The sequence below is a fragment of the Terrapene carolina genome, unplaced genomic scaffold (genome assembly GCF_002925995.2).
Source record: "Terrapene carolina triunguis isolate 2854851 unplaced genomic scaffold, T_m_triunguis-2.0 Scaffold85, whole genome shotgun sequence".
In the NCBI taxonomy this organism is placed as follows: domain Eukaryota; kingdom Metazoa; phylum Chordata; order Testudines; family Emydidae; genus Terrapene; species Terrapene triunguis.
Genome location: NW_020664436.1, coordinates 55,256,978 through 55,279,318, shown reverse-complemented (window position 1 = coordinate 55,279,318; position 22,341 = coordinate 55,256,978). Strand labels below are relative to the sequence as shown.

The following is a 22,341-nucleotide window of genomic DNA, read 5'->3' as shown; positions in this document are numbered from 1 at the left end:
GTAAAACTAGTGTAAGTTAGAAGAGAATCAGGCAATTGTTTTACTGCAGTATGCTGCATGGGTTGCAGTTTCTAGAGCATTTGGCTAAAATATGAACCTTTGGGCCATCACTACTGTGTTTTGTAGTTTTATCTGATACTGACTTGCAGTTTGATAGTGGGAAAGTCATTTAGACACACAGTTTCAAAAGTGGTCTGTAAAATTTGGGTACCTTAGTTTGGGACCCCAACTCTAAGGACTTTTTTCCATACTTTCTGAGCACCACCAACTCCCTTTGAATTAAATTAGGATTTTGGTGAGTACCCTTGAATATCAAACCACTTGTATTTAAAGTTGCACATCCAAAAATGGAAGTACAGGGAGTCCTCGACTTTACGATGTTCGACTTACGACGAATGGCACTTACGGTGTTTCTGAATTGACACCCTGATTCGACTTACATCACTTGGTTTCAATTTTACGACACTTGGTCTCGCAATGGAGAGGATTGCGGTTCCGAGTTACTACATTTCGACTTACGACGCTATTTTCAGGAACCAATTGTGTCGTGAGTCCAAGTACTGCCTGTACCCCAAATTAGAGGCCTCTTTTGAAAATGTTGGTCTTTATTTAGCAATCTGTTTAATTGATATACAATTATAATACTTCTCTCCATTAGGGGTTGAATTAATTATTGTAAAGCATTTTGCTCTTTGTGTATAGCGTGCCTTTTATGAAGGATTTCAAAGCATTGTTATTGACACGTTATCAAGTTTTTCCATTATGTGGATATACATGTGTGTCCATAAGCTGTATGGGTGCATAAAAATATTTTGTGTGTGTATATAGCTAAAGATATAGTCGGATATGTATGTATACCTATCTCTATATACAGAATGTATATGCAAAATTATAATGCTAATATCTAGTTTCTATGTAGCACTTTTCCTCATTAGATCTCAAGGTGCTTTGCAAAGATTGTCAGTATCATTCTCCTGATTTTACAGATGGGGAAACTGAGGCAAGGAGTGATTAAAAAACAAAAGGGTTTTCCAGATATTCTACACCTAGACAGTGCTAAAAATTCAGCATTCACAAGTGGTCTCATAACTGGTTAATAATTCATGGGTATGATGTCATATGATTTAAGACTTTAAGTATATAATGTCACATAAAAAGCAGTGCATTTCACAAATCAAACTACAGGTGCAATCACAGCTCCCATTACTGCCTCGCCCTCCCTCAGACATTGACATGGCTGAAGCTTTGAACATTTCTGCAACAGTGGCTGCTGCAAAGGGCAGGAATCTGGAGTATGATGAAAACATCTAATAAAAAATAAAAAGTATTAAAAATAAATACATTTTAACGCATAATTACAATAGTTGCTTTGGTAGTTAGTTATGATGGCAGTAGAGCCTCTCAATGTATTCATATCCTTGTGTTCACAGTTACCGTGCCTTTATTTTCTCTCCATCTTTCATGTGGATTTTCTTTTTGCAGAAGATTTTATATTTCTTTAGCAGCATTCCATGAAGTTTGCCCTGCAGCTACAATATCAGAGGGACTACGACTTTACTTGGTTGTTTTCAATTTTCACTTTTTATCAAAGAGTGAAATCCAAGAGTACTGCAAAGCATGAATTTTGCTCTGAGATTATTGTTTGAAATGTTTCCTGCTCTTAAGTAGAATGCTATTGTCATTTGCATTAGCCATTTCAAATGATGGCCCAGCTGTATATTATCACAGCATTTCTGAATTTCATAGTGTATTTTAAAAAAAATCAAATCTAAGAACATTGAACAAATGTCCTAAGCCTATTTGATTTGATTCTTCTGGGTTGGTTTTTAGTGATGGTAGTGTGAAACAGCACAATCTGGCAGAGAAAACAGCTAGCGATTATCCTGGTAATATCACAGTTGGATGAGATGAGAAAAATTGCATAATGATGTGTTTCATAGAATCATAGAATATCAGGGTTGGAAGGGACCTCAGGAGGTCATCTAGTCCAACCCCCTGCTCAAAGCAGGATCAATTCCCAACTAAATCATCCCAGCCAGGGCTTTGTCAAGCCTGACCTTAAAAACCTATAAGGAAGGAGATTCCACCACCTCCCTAGGTAACCCATTCCAGTGCTTTACCACTCTCCTAGTGAAAAAGTTTTTCCTAATATCCAACCTAAACCTCCCCTACTGCAACTTGAGACCATTACTCCTTGTTCCGTCATCAGGTACCATTGAGAACAGTCTAGATCCATCCTCTTTGGAACCCCCTTTCAGGTAGTTGAAAGCAGCTAGCAAATCCCCCCTCATTCTTCTCTTCTGCAGACTAAACAATCCCAGTTCCCTCAGCCTCTCCTCATAAGTCATGTGCTCCAACCCCCTAATCATTTTTGTTGCCCTCCGCTGAACTCTTTCCAATTTTTCCACATCCTTCTTGAAGTGTGGGGCCCAAAACTGGACACACTACTCCAGATGAGGCCTCACCAATGTCAAATAGAGGGAAATGATCACATCCCTCGATCTGCTGGCAATGCCCCTACTTATACAGCCCAAAATGCCGTTAGCCTTCTTGGCAACAAGGGCACACTGTTGACTCATATCCAGCTTCTCGTCCACTGTAACCCTAGGTCCTTTCTGGAGAACTGCTTCCTAGCCATTCGGTCCCTAGTCTGTAGCTGTGCATGGGATTCTTCTGTCCTAAGTGCAGGACTCTGCGCTTGTCCTTGTTGAACCTCATCAGATTTCTTTTGTCCCAATCCTCTAATTTGTCTAGGTCCTTCTGTATCCTATCCTATCCCTACCCTCCAGCGTATCTACCACTCCTCCCAGTTTAGTGTCATCTGCAAACTTGCTTAGAGTGCAGTCCACGCCATCCTCCAGATCATTAATGAAGATATTGAACAAAACCGGCCCCAGGGCCGACCCTTGGGGCACTCCGCTTGAAACCAGCTGCCAACTAGACATGGGGCCATTGATGACTACCCGTTGAGCCCGATGATCTAGCCAGCTTTCTATCCACCTTATAGTCCATTCATCCAGCCCATACTTCTTTAACTTGCTGGCAAGAATACTGTGGGAGACCATATCAAAAGCTTTGCTAAAGTCAAGGAATAACACATCCACTGCTTTCCCCTCATCCACAGACCCAGTTATCTCCTCATAGAAGGCAATTAGGTTAGTCAGGCATGACTTGCCCTTGGTGAATCCATGCTGACTGTTCCTGATCACTTTCCTCTCCTCTAAGTGCTTCAGAATTGATTCCTTAAGGACCTGCTCCATGATTTTTCCAGGGACTGAGGTGAGGCTGACTGGCCTGTACTTCCCCGGATCCTCCTCCTTCCCTTTTTTAAAGATGGGCACTACATTAGCCTTTTTCCAGTTATCCAGGACCTCCGCCGATCGCCAATGAGTTTTCAAAGATAATGGCCAATGGCTCTGCAGTCACATCCGCCAACTCCTTTAGCACCCTCGGATGCAGCGCATCCGGCCCCATGGACTTGTGCTCGTCCAGTTTTTCTAAATAGTCCCGAACCACTTCTTTCTCCACAGAGGGCTGGTCACCTTCTCCCCATACTGTGCTGCCCAATGCAGCAGTCTGGGAGCTGACCTTGTTTGTGAAGACAGGCAAAAAAAGCATTGAGTACATTAGCTTTTTCCACATCCTTTGTCACTAGGTTGCCTCCCTCATTCAATTTCCTTGACTTTCTTCTTTTTGCTAACATACCTGAAGAAACCCTTCTTGTTACTCTTAACATCTCTTGCTAGCTGCAATTCCAAGTGTGAGTTGGCCTTCCTGATTTCACTCCTGCATGCCTGAGCAATATTTTTATACTCCTCCCCGGTCATTTGTCCAATCTTCCACTGCGTTTAAGATCAGCAAGGATTTCACTGTTAAGCCAAGTTGGTCGCCTGCCATATTTACTATTCTTTCTACACATCGGGATGGTTTTTTCCTGCAACCTCAATAAGGATTCTTTAAAATACAGCCAGCTCTCCTGGACTCCTTTCCCCCTCATGTTATTCTCCCAGGGGATCCTGTCCATCAGTTCCCTGAGGGAGTCAAAGTCTGCTTTTCTGAAGTCCAGGGTCCGTATTCTGCTGCTCTCCTTTCTTCCTTGTGTCAGGATCCTGAACTCGACCATCTCATGGTCACTGCCTCCCAGGTTCCCATCCACTTTTGCTTCCCCTACTAATTCTTCCTGGTTTGTGAGCAGCAGGTCTAGAAGAGTTCTGCCCCTAGTTGGTTCCTCCAGCACCTGCACCAGGAAATTGTCCCCTACACTTTCCAAAAACTTCCTGGATTGTCTGTGCACCGCTGTATTGCTCTCCCAGCAGATATCAGGGTGATTAAAGTCTCCCATGACAACCAGGGTGTGTACCATACTATAGATAAAGATAGATGAGTGAGTGTGTGTGTATATGATATGAACAATAGATTTTGACCAATGTAATTTGGGGGGAAATTTCCACATTTGCTGGAAAGAACAAAACATTTCCCTGACAGGCTATTTTATTAAATGGCAACTTTTTGAAGTTGCTCAGAGGTTTGAACAATAACAGTGGAGGTGAATCAGTGGGCAGTGTCTAAGTGAGATAAATACAGTTTATTGTGTGGATCTGTAATTTAGAAGATGATACTACTAAATACATGCTACTCTTACTCCTGCCCAGTGGCAGAGCTGGGAAAAAGAACCAGAGTCTTGACTCCCAACTTCTGCCCTAACCACTGTATTACACTCCTTCTCAAGAGCTCATCTGTAGTCAAACTAGGAGTACACTGTGTGGAATTTTGAGTATGATGGTATTAATAACATAACCTGATCTGTGTAAAAAGTCTACTGTAATTCCTGTCTTAAATTCTTGAGATACCATATTTAGAAATGTGTGAAAGACAAAAATCCAATGAAGATCTCAATAGACTTACTATATATATTACATGCTGACAACCTGTGTTATGCTTTTAAGAATGGAGGTTTACAAGTGTATCATCTTACACTGTTGATCTCAGAATTAGAAAGCTATTTTGAAGCAGGTATGTAATAATAATCATTATGTATCCTTTTTGGAATGTAGATACTTTTAAAAAGTAAACAATCTGTGAGGCAATAAGGAGGAATGGTGGATACAAGGGCGAGGGAAGTGAGCCAAAGATGCACCTAGGGGAAAAAATCAGGGAAAAGTGGGTACAAGTGATATAATCTACAGGAGAAGGGTTTTTAAATCTTTGTATTATATTAAATATATCCCAAAATGTAAGTAGATTAAAGCATTCTGAAGACATGAACAAGCTTTGCTTGTTACAAAAAATACATTAGGATAGTACAGTTTTTAATTTGTGTATGTATGTATGTATTTATTCCAGGATGTGAAGTGCTTATTTAAAGACCTAGGGAAATGGGACAATGAATAGACTCACAAGTTATAAAATCCGCAGGCTTTTGTTAGGAAGTGACAATCATCACATAGCACATCAAAAAAATCAGAAAATACCATTCTGTATAAGAGCCAGCATTTATGTGCAGATCTGACAGTCATGTGAGACGACTGCAGTATTTCTCCATACATAGACTAGGAACAACTGCAGTATCTGAAATGCCATGTGGTGGTATGTGAGATGCTAACTTTTTAATAGTGATCACAATGTGTACTGTTAGGAATACAAGTGTTTCTTAAAATGAAACTGTCAAGTTGGGTTGAGAAAAGGACCAGAAACAGGCATTCAGGGAAGCTGGCAGGGGCAAAAGATACTGGAGCAGGGACCTGATAGGCAGAGGGAATTTACACTATAAAAAGTATAGGACTATATGAACTCCTCTCCTGGGGAAGAAGGGAGACAAATGGTCCTGTTCATGGAGGTGAAGGGGGATGTGAAAAGTGTCTATATGGTCACATTGCTCACCATCATATAGCCACCTCTCTCTCTTCTATAACCATTATGTATTCTCTGGTCTGTGTAACTGAGAGGCATGATCAAAGGGAGTGGGAGGAGGAGTTGGTACAATAGCCTCGCTGTGCATCAAGTTCTTCCTCTCTCAGAGCATTAGAACTTAGGATGTAATGCATCAAAAAGTATACTGCCTTGAGAAGCAGTAACTCCTTTCCATAGCTCTCTCAAAGCGAGATTGGGTGTGGCTTGGATGGGGGCCAGGCAATGGCAGCAGGGTGCCTACCTGAGTTACATTGCCTGTTGCTGAGATGGAGGCATGGAAGCATATGATCTCCAGTTTCATCTTTGGGCATTACAACAAGCTACTCTCTAAACCTCAACCCTGTACCTTTTCATCGCTACTCGTCCCCCATCCTGCTGATACGAAGATTTGGTACAGTGGACAGGCTGCTCTTTAAAAGCAGTGGGTTTCAGCAGATCTCTGTTCCTCATTCCTCAGCTTTCCATGAGATTTTGAGCATATAATCTATAGAGAAGGAAGTAAAAGTTTCAGACCTTTGATTATAGATGAACATGTCCATAATAGTATGCTCTCCTTCTTTTTTTGGATTCTGGTGACATGCAAATGATTTGGTTTATCTCAAAGCAAAATTCCTCAGTGTACATATAGTTTTATAATGTACAGTTAGAGGTGCACTGATCCTAACATAGGGTGTGATTCTGTGATGTGCTGAGTACCCTGAATCGCCTTTATCTTCAGTGAGAGTCTAAGGTGATCAGGACCTTGCCAGTAATAAGTCTAATACTGTAAATGCTTGGCTTAAAAAAACTGTTAGGAAATTGGAGTGTAATCTTTCACTTGTTATGCATTTCATGTCCTCACAAAGTGCATTGTGACAACTCTGTTTCCCTATAGTATGTCACTGCAACATCAATGGCTCAGTCTCAGAGATCTGCAACTCTCAGACAGGGCAGTGTGAGTGCAGGCCCAATGTTGTGGGGCGTCGCTGTGATGAGTGTAAGGTGAGTAATCAGAACTGGGATTTCATTTAACTCTTCTACACTGTTTGACATGACTAAGTGCTTTTCCACTTAAAAAAATATTATGGATTGTTCCAGGCAAAGAAAAACAAAAGTTAAATGCTTTTATTACTATAGCAGGAGATCAGTATGTATCCTGGGAGTTTTCTGGAGGAAAACTCAGCACTAAATGAATATGCCACTTTCTGTGTAATAAACATGTATATCTTTTTATTCTACTTCACCTGAAAATTATATATCAATACTTAATGTATATGAAAAGGGTAATACATATGAGAGCCCTGAGGAAAAAATTACTGCCTCAAAGGAGACTGGCTGATTTGCAAAAAAGCAAATGCTTGTCATCTCTACATTGAATTTTGTGCTTTATGCATTGTGAAGATTTTCATGGCATGAAGATTTTTATGGCAAAACTGCCTGTTGTCTTGGTGCATTAATTCAAAAGTGGAAAACATTGCAAAAGACAGTTTCTCTTATGGACCCACCCAACAGCCCAGTCCCCAAATCCTTGATTTTCAAAGTGTTTTGTTCTTCAGACCACTAGGAAATGCTTCATAGATTATTGTAGCTCCACAGATTGCCGAGTGAGAACTCCTGGCTTTGGCCCCTCTCTGTTAAAACACTTAAACAGCTGCCTAATTTAAAGCACGTGAGGAATTCTATGGAAATGGAATGGATTATTTCCACACTTAGCTGTGTACTTACTCAAGTAGATTTCTGGATCAGGGCCTCCATAAATGCTTCACTTTGATTTTCAACATTAGTCAAAGGTTTCATTTAAGGGGGCCACTGATATCAGTGGAACATACCAGGTATAACAGAGGGCAGAGTTTGTCCTTTGCTGTACAATATGCACATACAATAATTAAAGCTAGTTAATACTAACCATAGAGTTTATATTTTAGTTCCCATTATGAAATTCAATGTTTTGTGTATTTTGTTTCATAAGTATGTTATCAGATGGTAGATGCAGAGCTAATCTTTGTTTAATGCCACACTTTTTTCTCAACATCTTTCCATATCACTTCTCTGCCTTTGTTGGCTAACTATCTTTTGCCTTTCACTCCTAAAGCCCAACTACTTGTGGGCCCCAGAAAAACAATTCTGCATACCCTGTGGCTGCAGTCCTTTAAGATCCATGTCACTGCGCTGTGATATGTCGGGGAGATGCATCTGCAAATCAGGATTCATGGGTAAACACTGTGAGCTCAGCAGACAGGTGCATAAACGGAAAGAAAATCCACGGGCCACTCAGCAAATCCAAGTCCCTTCTCAGAGATGGGGCTTCACTGGTACCAGCGGGTGCCCCCGGGGTGCTTACAGGCCTGTCGCTTTGGTAATCAGAAAACCTGTGTGATGCATGGGCTGGATTTGTTTGTGCATGGGGTCTCCCAAATAGTGGTTGGAGGTTTTTACACCCATTCTGTGCTATGCTAAATTAACAGTTTATCAAGAAGCCACAGGTTTAGGAATATGACATGGTACAAATGCAGACTTTTAAATATTCACACTCTTTCAGGATTGAACCTAATCCAAAGCGCAATATAGGCAAAACCATAAATACCAGAATAAGTCTAGAGACAACATAATCAATAGTGACACATACAGAAATTATGGGTGAAATCCTGGCCCCATATAAGTCAATGGGAGTGTTGCCACTGACTTTATCTGGGCAGGATTTCACCCTATATCTTTACTGATTCCAGATACCAAGAAGTTTAGTCCAGGAGAAGGATCAATCCTGATGATGATGAACAGATGTAGGGGTTCTGGAGCATCATAGGTAGTAGACTTTGAGTTTTCAGTAATTCACATGCTAGCTACTTGGGTTGACTTCTTTTATTGGCTAAAGTGCACATTTGAAGAATCTATTTCCTAAACTGAAAACAATTATCAGGATAGTCCTGTTGTTTTTCATGTCTAGTCAAAGCAGCCTTTTTTGAAGCTGATGTAATTATAATGCCCTGTTCCTAAATGGAAGTGTTTAGGATATAATTTTGTTACCCAAAACCATACGCACAAATACTGTTTGCACATATATCACACACACATGAACATCCATCATAAGGACAAAACATAACAGTATATTCAGAAAGATTCAGCACACTTCTTTTTTTTTTATCCAGGGTCTTAGAAGTGAGAAATTTGCTCCCTGTTAAATGTGATTCTTATAAAATAGAGTATTAATTTCAGTATATAAATAGATTTTATTGAGGATTAATCTGGGGGGGGGGACTGCATGACTTATCAGAATGCCTTTGACTCTGCAAAACTCATCACTGTAGAAAATACAGTATGCTGGTGATCCTTCTTTCCTTCCTTCATGCTGTGCAGTTCTAGTCTGTGAGCCAATTTTGCTGTTTTTCACCCTGATAAACAGAATTTATTAGATCCTATCAAACCTTTCATTGAGAGCTGAGCTGCATGCTGGGTTATGCTCACTTCGCTGCATTAATCTGAATGGCTGTCCTGAGATTTTGCATATTCACATTTCTTCTTTTGAATTCTATTTCTTCCTCTTATGAAAGAAATCTTTAGAGATGGTCTGTAGATTTAATTGAACCTGGAAATTTAATTACATGAGTTTGGGTATTCCTTTCTCTCTGTTATGTTTCATCACGGTTAAGGTACATACCAGTGTAGCATATCACTATAGAATTTGGAAATTAAAATTTGGATAATTACTTGTTATATGTATGACCCTTCATTTGTTTTCACATGATTTTTCCAGTTGACTTCTGCCCAGATGCCCTGTTCCAGCAATCTGATCCATGTCGGTGATCCCTGTGGCAGTGTGGAATCTGAGGATTCCTCCTTCATGGATCAGATTTCAGTACGCAGGATTTAGTTGCTTGCATGGTATTTCATTGAAGACAATGGGGTTTCACACATACAACAGAGGGTAGTGTTTGCCTCCGTGGGTCAGATCCTCAGGTGCTGTAACTTCATTGACTTCAACCAACCTACACTGATTTAGATCAGCTGAGGATCTAACCCTATCAATCTAGGTTACACAGTAATAAGATTTTTTTCTCCTTTCTCCATAATTTAATATCAATGTGAAATAATATTAACTAATAGTTTTAATTCTTTTATATCTAATTTTTCACTGTCTCCATTCACTGAGATGTAGCAAGCTAGCTACCTGGATTTTTCCTTAAATGTTGTGCCAGAACATGAAATCCACAGTGTTCTGGAGTTTAACATTCTCTGAAAATCAACTCAGCTAAACAAAAATACTCCACCTCCACAGCCTCGTGCACTTTAATGACAAAATCACTATATGCAAAGTTTGGTTTCCCTGTCATATTCACAGTAAACATATACCTAATGTAAAATTGAACTCATCATTTTAATACAAAGAATTTTGTACAAAGCTCAGCATAGATCTGTCCAGTTTGATATATAGTAAAGCCTTATCTTCCTTTCTTCACAAGTATTTTCACCTTATACAGATAGGGTTAAGGGGGAAGCTACTTAGTGTTATAACCACTGATATTCAACTTTTGCAGAATATTTGTCTTCAGGTTTTGATTTTGGAAGGCCCCTGTACCAGTTAATGCAGAAAAAGTAAAAGAATAAAAAGAAGAGAAACAAGAGGCTCATTGGATAAGCTTTATCTTCAGCTGTCAGAGCTATTTAATTGCCCTGAAAATATTGGACAACACTCAAAACTAGAATAAAAGGATGCAACTCACACTGAAGTAAATAAAGTTGCACTCGCTTATACCATAGCTGAATTTGGCCTGTGAATTTTACCTTGATGCTTCCCCCCCCCCCATCCCATTTTGGCAGCAAAATAGAGGGTTCAGTTGTTTTTTGTAAGTTATCTCTATGCATTATTCACAGAGTGCTGTAGTCATATATACCGTTTGACAAATGTGTGAGAAATGGTCCCTGGCCCAAGGAGGTGAAATCTATCCTCCCATTCCATCCTGTTTCCCTTCTGTGGGAGCAAGAATGGGCTTTAAATCAGACAAATGTAATAAAAATCATAATGATAATGTGCAAAGCGTATAGCAGACTGTGCTGAAGCACAAGTCAGTATTTGTATTTATTCAGTTAGCTTATGACTATAATCTTCAATAATATCACAATCCAAATATTCAGTTCAGCAAGATGGAGCCGGCATTCCAGCCAGGTTAAATGGCAAAGTTCTACAAATGATCTTTTAGAGCAGACTTCAAAATCTCCCTGCTGAAATAAATTGCTATACTTAGGGATACCTTATGAATATGTTTTTGGGAGGTTGTTTGCAATCTGATTGCCCTCCATTTCTGCATGTGTAGGAAGGCTCTAGAAACAGACATCATAGGAAAATTCAGTAGGCTTACACAGTGACACAAAGTGCCCTAATTATAATAAACATTGGATCAAATCCTTAAGTCCTTACTCAGATCAGAGCCAGCAAGATACATCATGTCCTCAACTCAAAGGCTTTAGAGTTTGGCCCTTTATTTGTAATTTATTTCTGACTATTCTTATTGCCGTTGAGGAGGAAAGAACTCAAATAAGCCCTCTGCCCCCAGCACTTTTACTGTTTAACTCTTTGTTCTGTAGATAGACCTCGTCTATACTAAATGCTCTTCCTCTATCTTATGTGGCAGCCTGGGACATTTGGTCTACAGTCGTCTAGAGGATGTGTTCCCTGTAACTGCAATTCGTTTGGTTCCAAATCCTTCGACTGTGATGAGAACGGACAGTGCCATTGCCAGCCTGGCGTAGCAGGAAAGAAATGCGATCGCTGTGCTCATGGGTTTTATAACTTTGAAGAAGGAGGATGCACTCGTACGTAAACAATCAGGTTCCATTTAATGGCCTGTTGCAGATTTTTCCCTTCTCAATCTGTAGCATGTTCTTCCTTGGACTATCCTATGCTATATCTAAGGTGGGGCCATTGCCATGAGCCGAGCTGCATACAGAGAGAAAACAGGATAATATGGAGTGAGCCACTCTTACCTCTTTTTTAGCCAAGCTGCTGTATCATGGGTATGCATAAAAGGCATAGGGACAGAGCTGGTCAGGAATTTTTAAATTAAACAGTTTTTGATCAGAAAATGGTGATTCATGTAAACTTTTTGCGGAAATGATGAGTCGGGAAGGTTTCTCAGGTCATGGATGGAATTTCTGGTCAGAGAGTGAGCCCTACAATAGCCCAGTGGCTAGGGCACCAGGAATTTGTGAGACCCAGGTTCAAGTCCCTGCTCTGAATAAGGGGTAGAGAGAGTGAAAAGGACAATGTCCTGGTAGTTAGGGCACTCACCTAGGATATGTGAGACTCACTGACTAGCCATGAAGTAAGGAATAGCTTCAGCAGATGAGACTGAGAGAAGACCCACACCAGACTATCCCATATTCCAATGGCTTGGGCAGTTTTCTGGATGGTGGGAGACCCCTGTTCAAGTTCCCTCTCTATATTAGCCAGAGTGGGAATTGAATCTAGGTCTCCCCCATGCCCTAACCACAGGGCTAAAGTTGAAGGGAGGGCAGCGGCAGTACCCCTTCCTTGTTTGGCCATTTTGTTAAATAAGCCCTTGAAAGGAATGGGAAACAAAATCAGTTTTGTTTAATCTGAAACTGATTTTTTTAAATTCGCCCGAATTTTCACAATTTTAGTGTTCAGTTCTACCTGAAATGACTTTTTTGTTCATTTTTTCCAAAAATTCCTGTGAAGCAAAAAATCAGTTATTCACTCAGCTCTAACAGTAACTGCCATCATCAACCTCTTAGCACATAAAACGAGAGAACTGTGAATGGAGTTCATGATTGGTAGAGCTGGTCAGGAATTTTCCAACAAACTATTTTTTGTCAGGAAATGCCAGTGTGCTGAAACCAAAGTTTTTCACAGAAACATATCAGTTTCAGCAAAGCTTCTGTCGAGAAAGATTCTCAGGTCCATATTTCTTTGGGGAGGGGTAGAGAGAGCTCAAGACCCACCCAGAATAGCCAGGAGCCCAGTGTTTGGGGAACTCATGTGGGATATGGAATACCCAGGTTCAAGTCCCTGGTCCAAATCTGGGATAGCAGAGACTTGAACCTGGCTCTCCTGCTTCCTAGGGAGTGCCTAAAGCACTGGGTTATAGAATCAGACTCTGCTTCTGTTGATTGGTCCTGTTGGAGCTGTTCCACTTTGTGTAAATAATTAACTATTCATTGGGGCAGAGAGAGGTCCTGACACATAGCCCTGTGGTTAGTACATTTCCCAAATCAGGCACAGCTCTAGAGTTAGTATCTCTGTCTCTAGCTCAGTTTTGAAAGTTTTGGTTTCATTCCACATTGGAACAGAACCATATGTGGAAACCTCAAGGTTTTTCATTAAATGGAATTCTTGTTTTCTGGCCAACCCTAATGATTAGTCTCTTCTTCTAACAGTCACAGAACTAGAAAGCACATCCCTTTTGTGAAATCTTTGTCTTTAATCATCCTACAGATAATCAGAATACTTAAATACATGTTTTCCCCACTCATTACAAAATGTTTTTCATGTAGTTGGGTAAGGGGCATGAAAGGACAATAAATGAGATTTTACATTAAAATCTTAAATTCTGTTTCTCCAAACACAAAAAGACAAAGTTTAAGACAGTATATTAAGCTGGGAAAGCAATCCAGGTAAAAAGGGAGTTTTTTGTTTTGGGAGGGGTTTTATTTTTGTTTGGGTTTTTTTGGGTGGGGTTTTGACAGAAATATATTTGTTTTGTACCAGATGAGAAAGCCATTGTAAAAAAAAAAAAGAAAAAAATCCAGCTACTTAAAATGTTAGGAAGACTCCAATTTTTAGAAGTTCTAAAACGAAGAAAACAGACAGAAAGGAATTCTGTTAAAAATGCAGTTTTTCTCCCCATTTATTTTTAGTAAGCTTTTTATATGTTATTTCAAAAGACAAAAAATACAGGAATTGAATAATGAATCACATAGAAAAGACGGAATGTTTTTAAGTATATCAAATCATGTTAGAAAAAAGTCCATGAAAATGAGCACCAAAGAGACAGTTAAGTGTAGAAATAAAATATTGGGCCTCTTTTATCTAGCATTTATCCAAGAGGAATGTAATTTAGAGATTTTTGGCATAATAAAAAAAACATAAAACCTACAAAGGTATATTATAGAAAAACAAAGTATCACAGTATATTATTGACATCCATAGAGAAAAGATGTATGAGATTTCTACATGTGAATCCCGTTCTTCACTTACAACAAATGAATGCTGCTTTTATTATTATTATTATTTATTTTATTAAGGTCTCACTCTAAAATTATTGTGTATTATAATATCAATTTATTTTTAATTAAATAACATTTGTAGGGAATAGTAGTAAAGTCTGGGAGTCCAGAGAAGAGAATTCAAAAATTCAAGTGACAAAGACTCAGTCCATCAGTGAGCTCCGCATGGCTGGGCCTCTATGCCAGCATGCAGTCAGCGGAGCTGTGTGGGCACAGGATTCCATCTGCATGAAGGTCATTGCAGGTTCAAGGCAAAAGTTTAATAATTTTCTGCAGCAATTGATTTGTTTTAGAGAGATCAATTTTTACCAAACCACAGCCAACTGTTACATCTCCACGCCATGCTCATTATCTAGTTCTGGTTGGGGTTGAAACATTTTGAACAATAGAAGGCTTTTTATTGGTATATTTTATCTGTTCAGTGAGCTAAATTGTGGTTGTGCCACAAACACTAAGCAAGGGATAGTACATTGTTGTGTTGCCCTAGAAATAGACCAGGGAACAGATAGTCACTCAGAGTCAGGAGCTGTTTGCTCATTCCCTTTCTGCTGTAGTGGGAAGTGTGGGAATGAGGGTGGAGTTACCTGTGCTAACCCTGTACCTGCACGATCTATATTTTTAACAATGAGGGTCAGTAACCATTGGAACAACTTACCAAGGGTGGTAGTGGATTCTCCATCACTGACAATTTTTAAATTGAGACTGGATGTTAATCTAAAAAATATGCTCTAATTCAAACAGGAATTAATTTAGGGAAGTCCTGTGGCTTGTATCATACAGGAGGGCAGATTAGATGATACCAGTGGCTTTATAATCTATGAATCTATGGACCTGGAGCAAATTACTTCTTCCAGCACACTGATGCAGTTGCATTGGTCAGAGCCCCCACTCCTCACCCACCTGTGAAAGCAGCTCTCCCACCCAAGATGCTACCCATGATGTAGAGTCAAGAGTTGCCCTGTGCCAGCCTTCATGGAAGTATTAGATTGACCATAATCTCGCCCATTATATTTTAAGATGACTCAGTTCCAGCCAATAAAGCTAAAAGAGCTGAAACTTTAACTGATAGTTCTTCAATCACAATTAGTTGGGAATACCCAGAATCCAAACATTTGTAGATTTAATAATTTTTTCCATAAAGTCTGGTTTACTATGAATAGCAACATTATCTCTGATAAGTGCTCCAGTTAGAGCTTTAGTGCTATCATTCTCTTCGTAAAAATCCTGGATTTTATCATCCAGCTCATTGATTTATTTCTTCTATTGCTGTACTACGTTGTTCTAAACTTACAATTTTATTTGCAACCAGAGTCTAATTGTCTTTGAAGAGTTTATTACAGAACCATTAAAATCAGAATGTGGTGAAGAAAGGGAACTGGATTTCTGTTCTACTGATTTAACTGCTTCTGAAGCAGATGCAACTAAAGGGGATCACCGTGGTGCATGTGGGGTTTCTGCTGTCCACAGTATTAGCACCACTTGGAGTTGCAATTAGTTCAGTGGTAGGATATTTAGTTAGACTGCCTCCTTTTTTATCTTTCTGCCACCTCTTTGGAGGCAAAAGGATGAAAAGAAGGGGAGCCAGGAAGATTAGATTTTTTTTTTTAAATATCTCCCTCTTAAAATAGAAGTGCTTGGCTACAGTAAGCCCTCTGCAGAAAAATTCCAGAGAACAACAAGAAGTGGAGAGAAACCCTTAGACTTCAAAAGGGAAAAAGAGGAAGGAATAACTTTATTTCATATAGATATATGACAACAGAAAAGTGTCATGTAGTGAAAGCTCTGATGAAAATGTACTTAACCTTGCTCTCTCTATGTCAGGGAGGGAGGGTGTCTTTATTTCTGTTTTATTTCTCTATCTCTCTCCCCTGAAGCTTGTGAGTGTTCCCATCTTGGTAATAATTGTGATCCAGTCACCGGCCGCTGTGTGTGCCCTCCCAATACCATAGGAGAGAAGTGTGATAAATGTGCGCCAAATTACTGGGGTCATGACATTGTCAGCGGGTGCAAGGTGAGTGGATCTCTTATTTGCTCTCTGTGTGTTCCATGCTTTCTATGGGGTAAAGTACTGTAGTTTGAAGCTACAATGCAATTCTAGGCTTGTAAAGAGCCACATGGTTGTGTTTGTGAGTTTTGGTATCAATCAGGGCAACAATATAGGTGCTGATGACCTGTATCTGAATACTGCAGACTCTGTCCTGGCATGCAATCTGTTATTTGCTGCATCAGCAGATCTGTTTGTACCATACTTTCATCCATGCTGAAGCTGTTGGATATTGTTTGTTTATGATTTCCGTATTATAGGTATATTAATACAACTGGGAAGATTACTGTCACAGTTCAGGGCAACTGTACCTGTATTCCCCACTATGGTCCATCAAGGGCACCCACTCTTAGTCTTCTAGCACTCCAGCGATCACCTCTCTTGGGTGGACCCACATTTCTCTCCCTACTGATGGGCAGGCTGCACAGCTCCCTGCCTACACTGTGAATTCATCAGCAATGCAGACTGACTCAGGAAGCCACTTTGCCTTCCTTCCTCAGAGACTATAAACAGCATAACTGCCCACAGTTAAGTTACCGTGCAGCTCTTTCAAAGCAAGTGCATTTCTTCTTAAGATGAAAGCACTACAGAGAAAACATATTAAAAATAATAACAGAACCTACACACATGCTAATAAGCTTACCAGAGATCATACCCTGACTGCACGAAGGGCTCTGGCAGGTGACCAGCTCTTCAAACTCCACCTAGGGGGTTGCCAGTGATTACAAGTTCATAATCACCATGGCACACAACATCCATGAATCTGAGAGTGGCTCCTTTATACAGTCTGGGTCTATGACTTGGTAATAGTTGATTCATAGACAATAGGTTTCTCCTCAGGGTGTAGCTTCAAAAGACTGGGGGGGGGGGTTGCATAACTGGAGGAGTTACATTTGCATACACCTCCCCTAGAGATTTCCTGGAGAACCCACTTAACTTTAAAAGTTCTCATTGTTTCAAACAGTCTTTTGAAGCTCATAACACTTCCCAGGATTTACATTAGTCAGATCTCCTCCCTAGAGACATTGCATATAATCCCACAATAATACATAAACATTTGCATTTTTAATACAACAAACTCCTAAAATATTTAATTCAATAAGGTTTGTCCAGGATATTGCAGGAAATTGCCATATTTGTCACAATCACAACTTGTTTATATTAAATACAGACATACAGTAACAAGTGATATATTGTGTCTGTGCAGAACAAATTCACTCAGGTCATGATTCTGACATCAATGAGAATTTTACCTTGGACTTCAGGGCAAGGAGACCGTCGACATGTATTTAGAAATCAATGGAAGAGAGAAGGGGGAAGGGGAGGAAAGAGCAATGATGGCAATTAAAAAGTGCTTTCTAAACCGGGTTGTGTGCTCTTATTTTAAGAGATGTGTAGACCTTCTTATGAGCATCTAAATCCCACAAGAGTTTGTCACAAGAGTTAAGAAAGAAAAAGAAGGGAAGGAGAAGAGAAGAAAGGAGAGGGGATGAAAAGATGAGAGGATGTGAGACAGGCAGGGGGTAGATTTGAAAGATATGGTAATGACATGCACTGAAGTAAGGTGAGTATCATTCAGCCAAGGCTGAAAACTAGTGACTGTGAATATTATGCCAAGTTCAAATATCTGTTCCTTTCTGCCACTCACCTTGACAAAATGGGGTTTAATACTGCTGCAATTACGCCAGAAGAGTGTGCATTGCCTGAATGTAGTCATAGACCATTAATGACCTTCCTTAAAGGGTTGTTTCTCATCTAGCTCAAGCTGCTAACTAATTATGTAGAATCTTTTCCGAGTGTGTTTAAAGCTCCTCTTGTAAAAATCTTTGTCTTTCTGCTGCAATCTAGAATGCTTGGCTTGAAACCAGCCTAATAGGGGTGAAGACCTTTGTCTGAGTTGTGGAATCCATTCTCTGTTTGTCTTTTGTATGAGTGTGTTAGCATGGCAGCTGCTATGGCACTACCTAAATTAATAATGATATATCAGTCACATCTTCCCTTCTAGCATGTTGCAACTAATTTCTCCAAGGTGAGATGTGAATGCCCACTCCACTTGAGCTCTTAGTGGAGCACAGTTTCAGAGCCTGTCATAACTCTGAGGCTGGAGAATGCTGCATAAAACTGATTTCTTGCAAAAGAAACAGATGTGATTGTTATTTAGGTGTTGATATTGTACCCCGAGCTATCTCTGTGTGTGGTGAACAATTTGTTCTCTAGGATTTATCTTCCAGCATAATTTATTGAATAAGCCTACTGCTTTGAAAAGGTTTTAATTCTTAGACTATACAGCAGTCTGTCAAAAATTTGCTAACCATTAGTGTTTCTGTTGCAGTTAGTAAAGATTGAGTGCGTGTCTGTCATATAAATGACCAGTGCTGTGAGCAGGTCTTTTGAATTCAGATGGGATGCTGGAGCTAGTCATGTTAACAAGATTTTAATTTTGAGTGGAAACTAAATCTGCAAATTTTGTCCCTCTCCCTGCCAGCTTTACTTCTTTAATTTTAGTGAGCGTGTGTCCATGCCAGTTACTGTGGCAACTTGTACTATTGGCACTGGAACAATGTTGCTATTGCAAGCAAAGTTTCTTGATATGAGGCTCCCATCCTACCACTGATTAAATTGAATGTTCTCTGCTAGCATTACCAAGTAGTCACAATGATACTACTGAGGGATTGATTCTTCTACCCTTTGGCGGCCTTCAGCTTCTCTTACTACCTGCTTCTCTACAGGACCCTATGCAAAGTCAGTTCTGTCTGCACTGTGAAATGTGTTGTCCATGCACTGGAACATAATTAATAATCATTGCACTAGCTCTGGAGGGACTCGGTGGCACTGGGATTGAGACCTATGACAGCTGCAGTTCTGGCAGTGTTGTCTAAGCCTGCCCTGCACCAGATGTCAAGATTTGTTTGTGGGTTTAACAAAGCACATTATATTTCTCACTCTGCTACCTCAGACTCAGAAGCCGCACACCTGGCCACTAGACTGGTTCATTTACAATGCATAAGCCTCAAGTGATAAATAAAATATGATGAAAACAATATTGTAAATACATGTAGTTTCGCTCCTGGCCCTTCCCTTACCCAAACTAGATTGCGGCCTTCTGATACAGATGCATTACTGTTAACATTGGAAATACATTAATGTATACAAACTCCCAAGTAACCTGTGTTCATCTATGGCTGCAAATGACAAGACTTCCCACAAGAAATGTGATTAAAATCTATTGTCATCTCTCTCTTCTTTATAGGCCTGTGACTGCAGTGTGGTTGGATCCCTCAGTTTCCAGTGTAACTCAGATACAGGGTGCTGCTCCTGCCACCCTAAGTTCTCTGGGGACAAATGCACGCAGTGCAGACCGGGATATTGGAAATACCCACAGTGCATTCCCTGTGACTGCTTGCTGGCAGGGACTGATCCTCAGACTTGTGATGCAGAGATGGAAAAATGTTCATGTGTTGATGGTACAGGGCAATGTAGCTGCAAGGTAAGGCAATGAGGTATGCAAGCTGACTTAATGGTGCCATTGGAACCTGCTTCAAAGTTAATGGGAGTTTGTACTTGTCAGTGAGATAGCTTGGGACCTACAGTAAACACACACTCTGTTAGTTGCTTGTAATAGTAGCTCTTTTATCCTGGCCAAGGGTCTTGCAACTAGAGGGAGAAACAAACATTTAACTAAGTGTTACACTATGTTGCTCTTTCATCTACTAAAGTTTAATAAAGCACATTCCCAAATGTGGCCTCGACTTAAATTTTTTTTTCTTATTTTATGTTTTTCTTCCTGTCCTTACAGAACTGTTACCATGTTGACCATATTCAGTGCACAGAACCAGCTCTTTAGCAAATTAGAGTGACTTTTGGGGTGATAGCAACATTTGGGCCATATCCCATAGTCCTTAATTAATCCTTACTGGGACATTGACTTCAATGGGAGCTTTGTTAAGTAAGGGCTATAGAATTTGTCACATTAATACTTATTATCGCATCAGAGTGACTCCATTTTAGGATCTTTCATTCTGTTTCAACATCCAGACATGCAGAGAGAGTAGAGAGCTAGTAATTAAGGAAGAGGGAGCTGAAATTACTATTATTGCTTGATAATTCTTTTATCAAATGGACATTAGTCAACACATTTTAGGCCTAAAGTATAGCTCCCAAAGGGAGAAAGGGGTTTTTACAAAGCCTTATAAAGAAATGTTTTCTTTGGTTGGTTGGGTTTTAAAATTTTGATGAAAGCAGTTGTCTTTATTTACGTGATCCTGGCATCGTTGTGAATCCAAACACAACAGCATGGAGCTCCTATATAAGAACCAGAAACCGTAACTCAGTAGGAGCAAAAGCAGTGACATTGACCATTTAAGGCTGATAGAAAAAAGGTTAAACAAATGGTGTAAATGAAATTAGATAGATAGTCAACATTCTTTCAATTTTAATTCTCTGATTTGGTGTTAGTAAGAGAAATAGAGATTTTTTTCCTGGCATGTTTTATATTGACATTGTTCTTTAAATAAAATATTCAGCTCTTTAATATTGCCTGTGAGTGTTAAAATGCCACAGAACTGGTATAAAAATCCTTTCAAACAGGCTCAGTGTAAATGATGGGTATATCCAGTGCTGTACAGTCTAGCTTTCTTTATTGGGAATAATGGTGTAGTGGAATTAAAAGTATTGACATTACAACAGTGAATAGCTGCACATTTCAGCCCTTTAAATATTGTTCAATGATGCGGAAAAACAATCAGATGAAGAAAGAAAGTGGGAACGTTTTTCCGCCCTTGATATTTCTATAAAAATAAATTCCTCAGCTAGTACAGTTAGTACCATACCTTAATTATTCTGACATGTCAAGATAAACTCATAGCAGACAAAAGGTTTGATTAACCCATCAATTTTGGAGGGCATAATTTCACTGATTTTTGTCAATAAGCTGCTAAGCACTCCATATCAAAAGTGCAATTTGTTTTCCTACAAGTACCTCTACCAACATGGAGCCAGCATCCTCTGCCCATACTTATCTAGTGGATAGAGGTATGATATATGTGTGATTGGAGGCTGAAAACCTTAAGCCTTAAATTTTTCCTTAAACCTACTGTTCTCATCCAAACCCCTTTATTGTGCGTGGGATGTGGGGCAGGGGGTTGGTTTTGTTTTTTGGTGTGTCTAAATAAAGCTCTTCCCCGTGCTCTTTCTCTTGCAGGTTAACGTGGAAGGTGTCCACTGTGACAGGTGCAGGTCTGGAATGTTTGGACTCTATGCCAAAAACCCACTTGGCTGCAACAGCTGCTATTGCTTTGGCCTGACTACTCGGTGCAGTGAGGCAAAGGGGCTGATCCGCATGTGGGTGAGTAGGGAACTGCTGAGCCGTGTAATGTGATAATGTTGTTTCCTGCTGGCTTCTTTTAGTCAGGCACAGAGAGGTAGCTAGGAAATGGCAAAACGTTTAAGCAATCTTTTCCCCTGCGTACTTTGAGAAGTAGAGAGAGGAGCATGTTCCATTAGACAATCAGGGTCAAGGCATTAAAAAAAAAATTGTTTGATAGTGTAATAGATGTCAAGCCAAAGTAAAGCTATTAAAACCCAGTAAAAAGCAGTGTACTCAAGTGTGGGAAAATTGTACTGTGACGATCCAGCGCATTAGAGCACTGACTCAGAGATGAGAATCTGAACTTGTTGCACAGTTTCCCTAACCATATACCAGGGTCATTGTTGCTTGTTGTTAAATAACTCCTCATTTTTCCCCTTATCATTTTTTTTTAAAGTCGTGCTTGTGAAGATGCTAATCTATTTAAATCCTGGGTTGGTGGGTGGAGCCCACTTGAACAACAAAAGACCTGTCCCCTCAGAAGAGAGAGGTACCACAGATCCCATGCTGGATTGACAGTCCTGGTGACTGAAGTCTGCTGTTTATCTCTAGCACTTTTTCTTCCCCCTGATAGACGGAGAGGGATTCCAGATGAGCTGTGTTTGTGCAGCTTTATCAATCCGACGTGGGTTGGGTCAAGAGGAAGGTGATAAAATCAGTCATGCCACAGAGCTAATGAAAGCATCAATCCTTTTGCAAACTCTGTTTTGGTCTTTATATGAGGGTATAAAGCTGAAGCATTATTTAAAGCTGTTTTTTTTTTATTCTCCTCTTTTTATTCACCCTTCTTTGAATTCTGAGA

General features: G+C 39.9%; 1 protein-coding gene across 1 annotated transcript in view; it reads left to right on the top strand.

Annotated features, from left to right (window-relative positions):
• The window catches only part of LAMA2 (laminin subunit alpha 2), a 337,406-nt gene that overhangs the window by 169,572 nt on the left and 145,493 nt on the right, over nucleotides 1-22,341 (top strand). Inside the window, exons 21-26 of the mRNA XM_029911052.1 lie at nucleotides 6,785-6,891; nucleotides 7,982-8,245; nucleotides 11,517-11,697; nucleotides 16,005-16,141; nucleotides 19,425-19,661; nucleotides 21,375-21,518. Of these exons, the coding sequence (XP_029766912.1) occupies nucleotides 6,785-6,891; nucleotides 7,982-8,245; nucleotides 11,517-11,697; nucleotides 16,005-16,141; nucleotides 19,425-19,661; nucleotides 21,375-21,518 (1,070 nt within the window). The remainder of the gene's footprint in view (nucleotides 1-6,784; nucleotides 6,892-7,981; nucleotides 8,246-11,516; nucleotides 11,698-16,004; nucleotides 16,142-19,424; nucleotides 19,662-21,374; nucleotides 21,519-22,341) is intronic.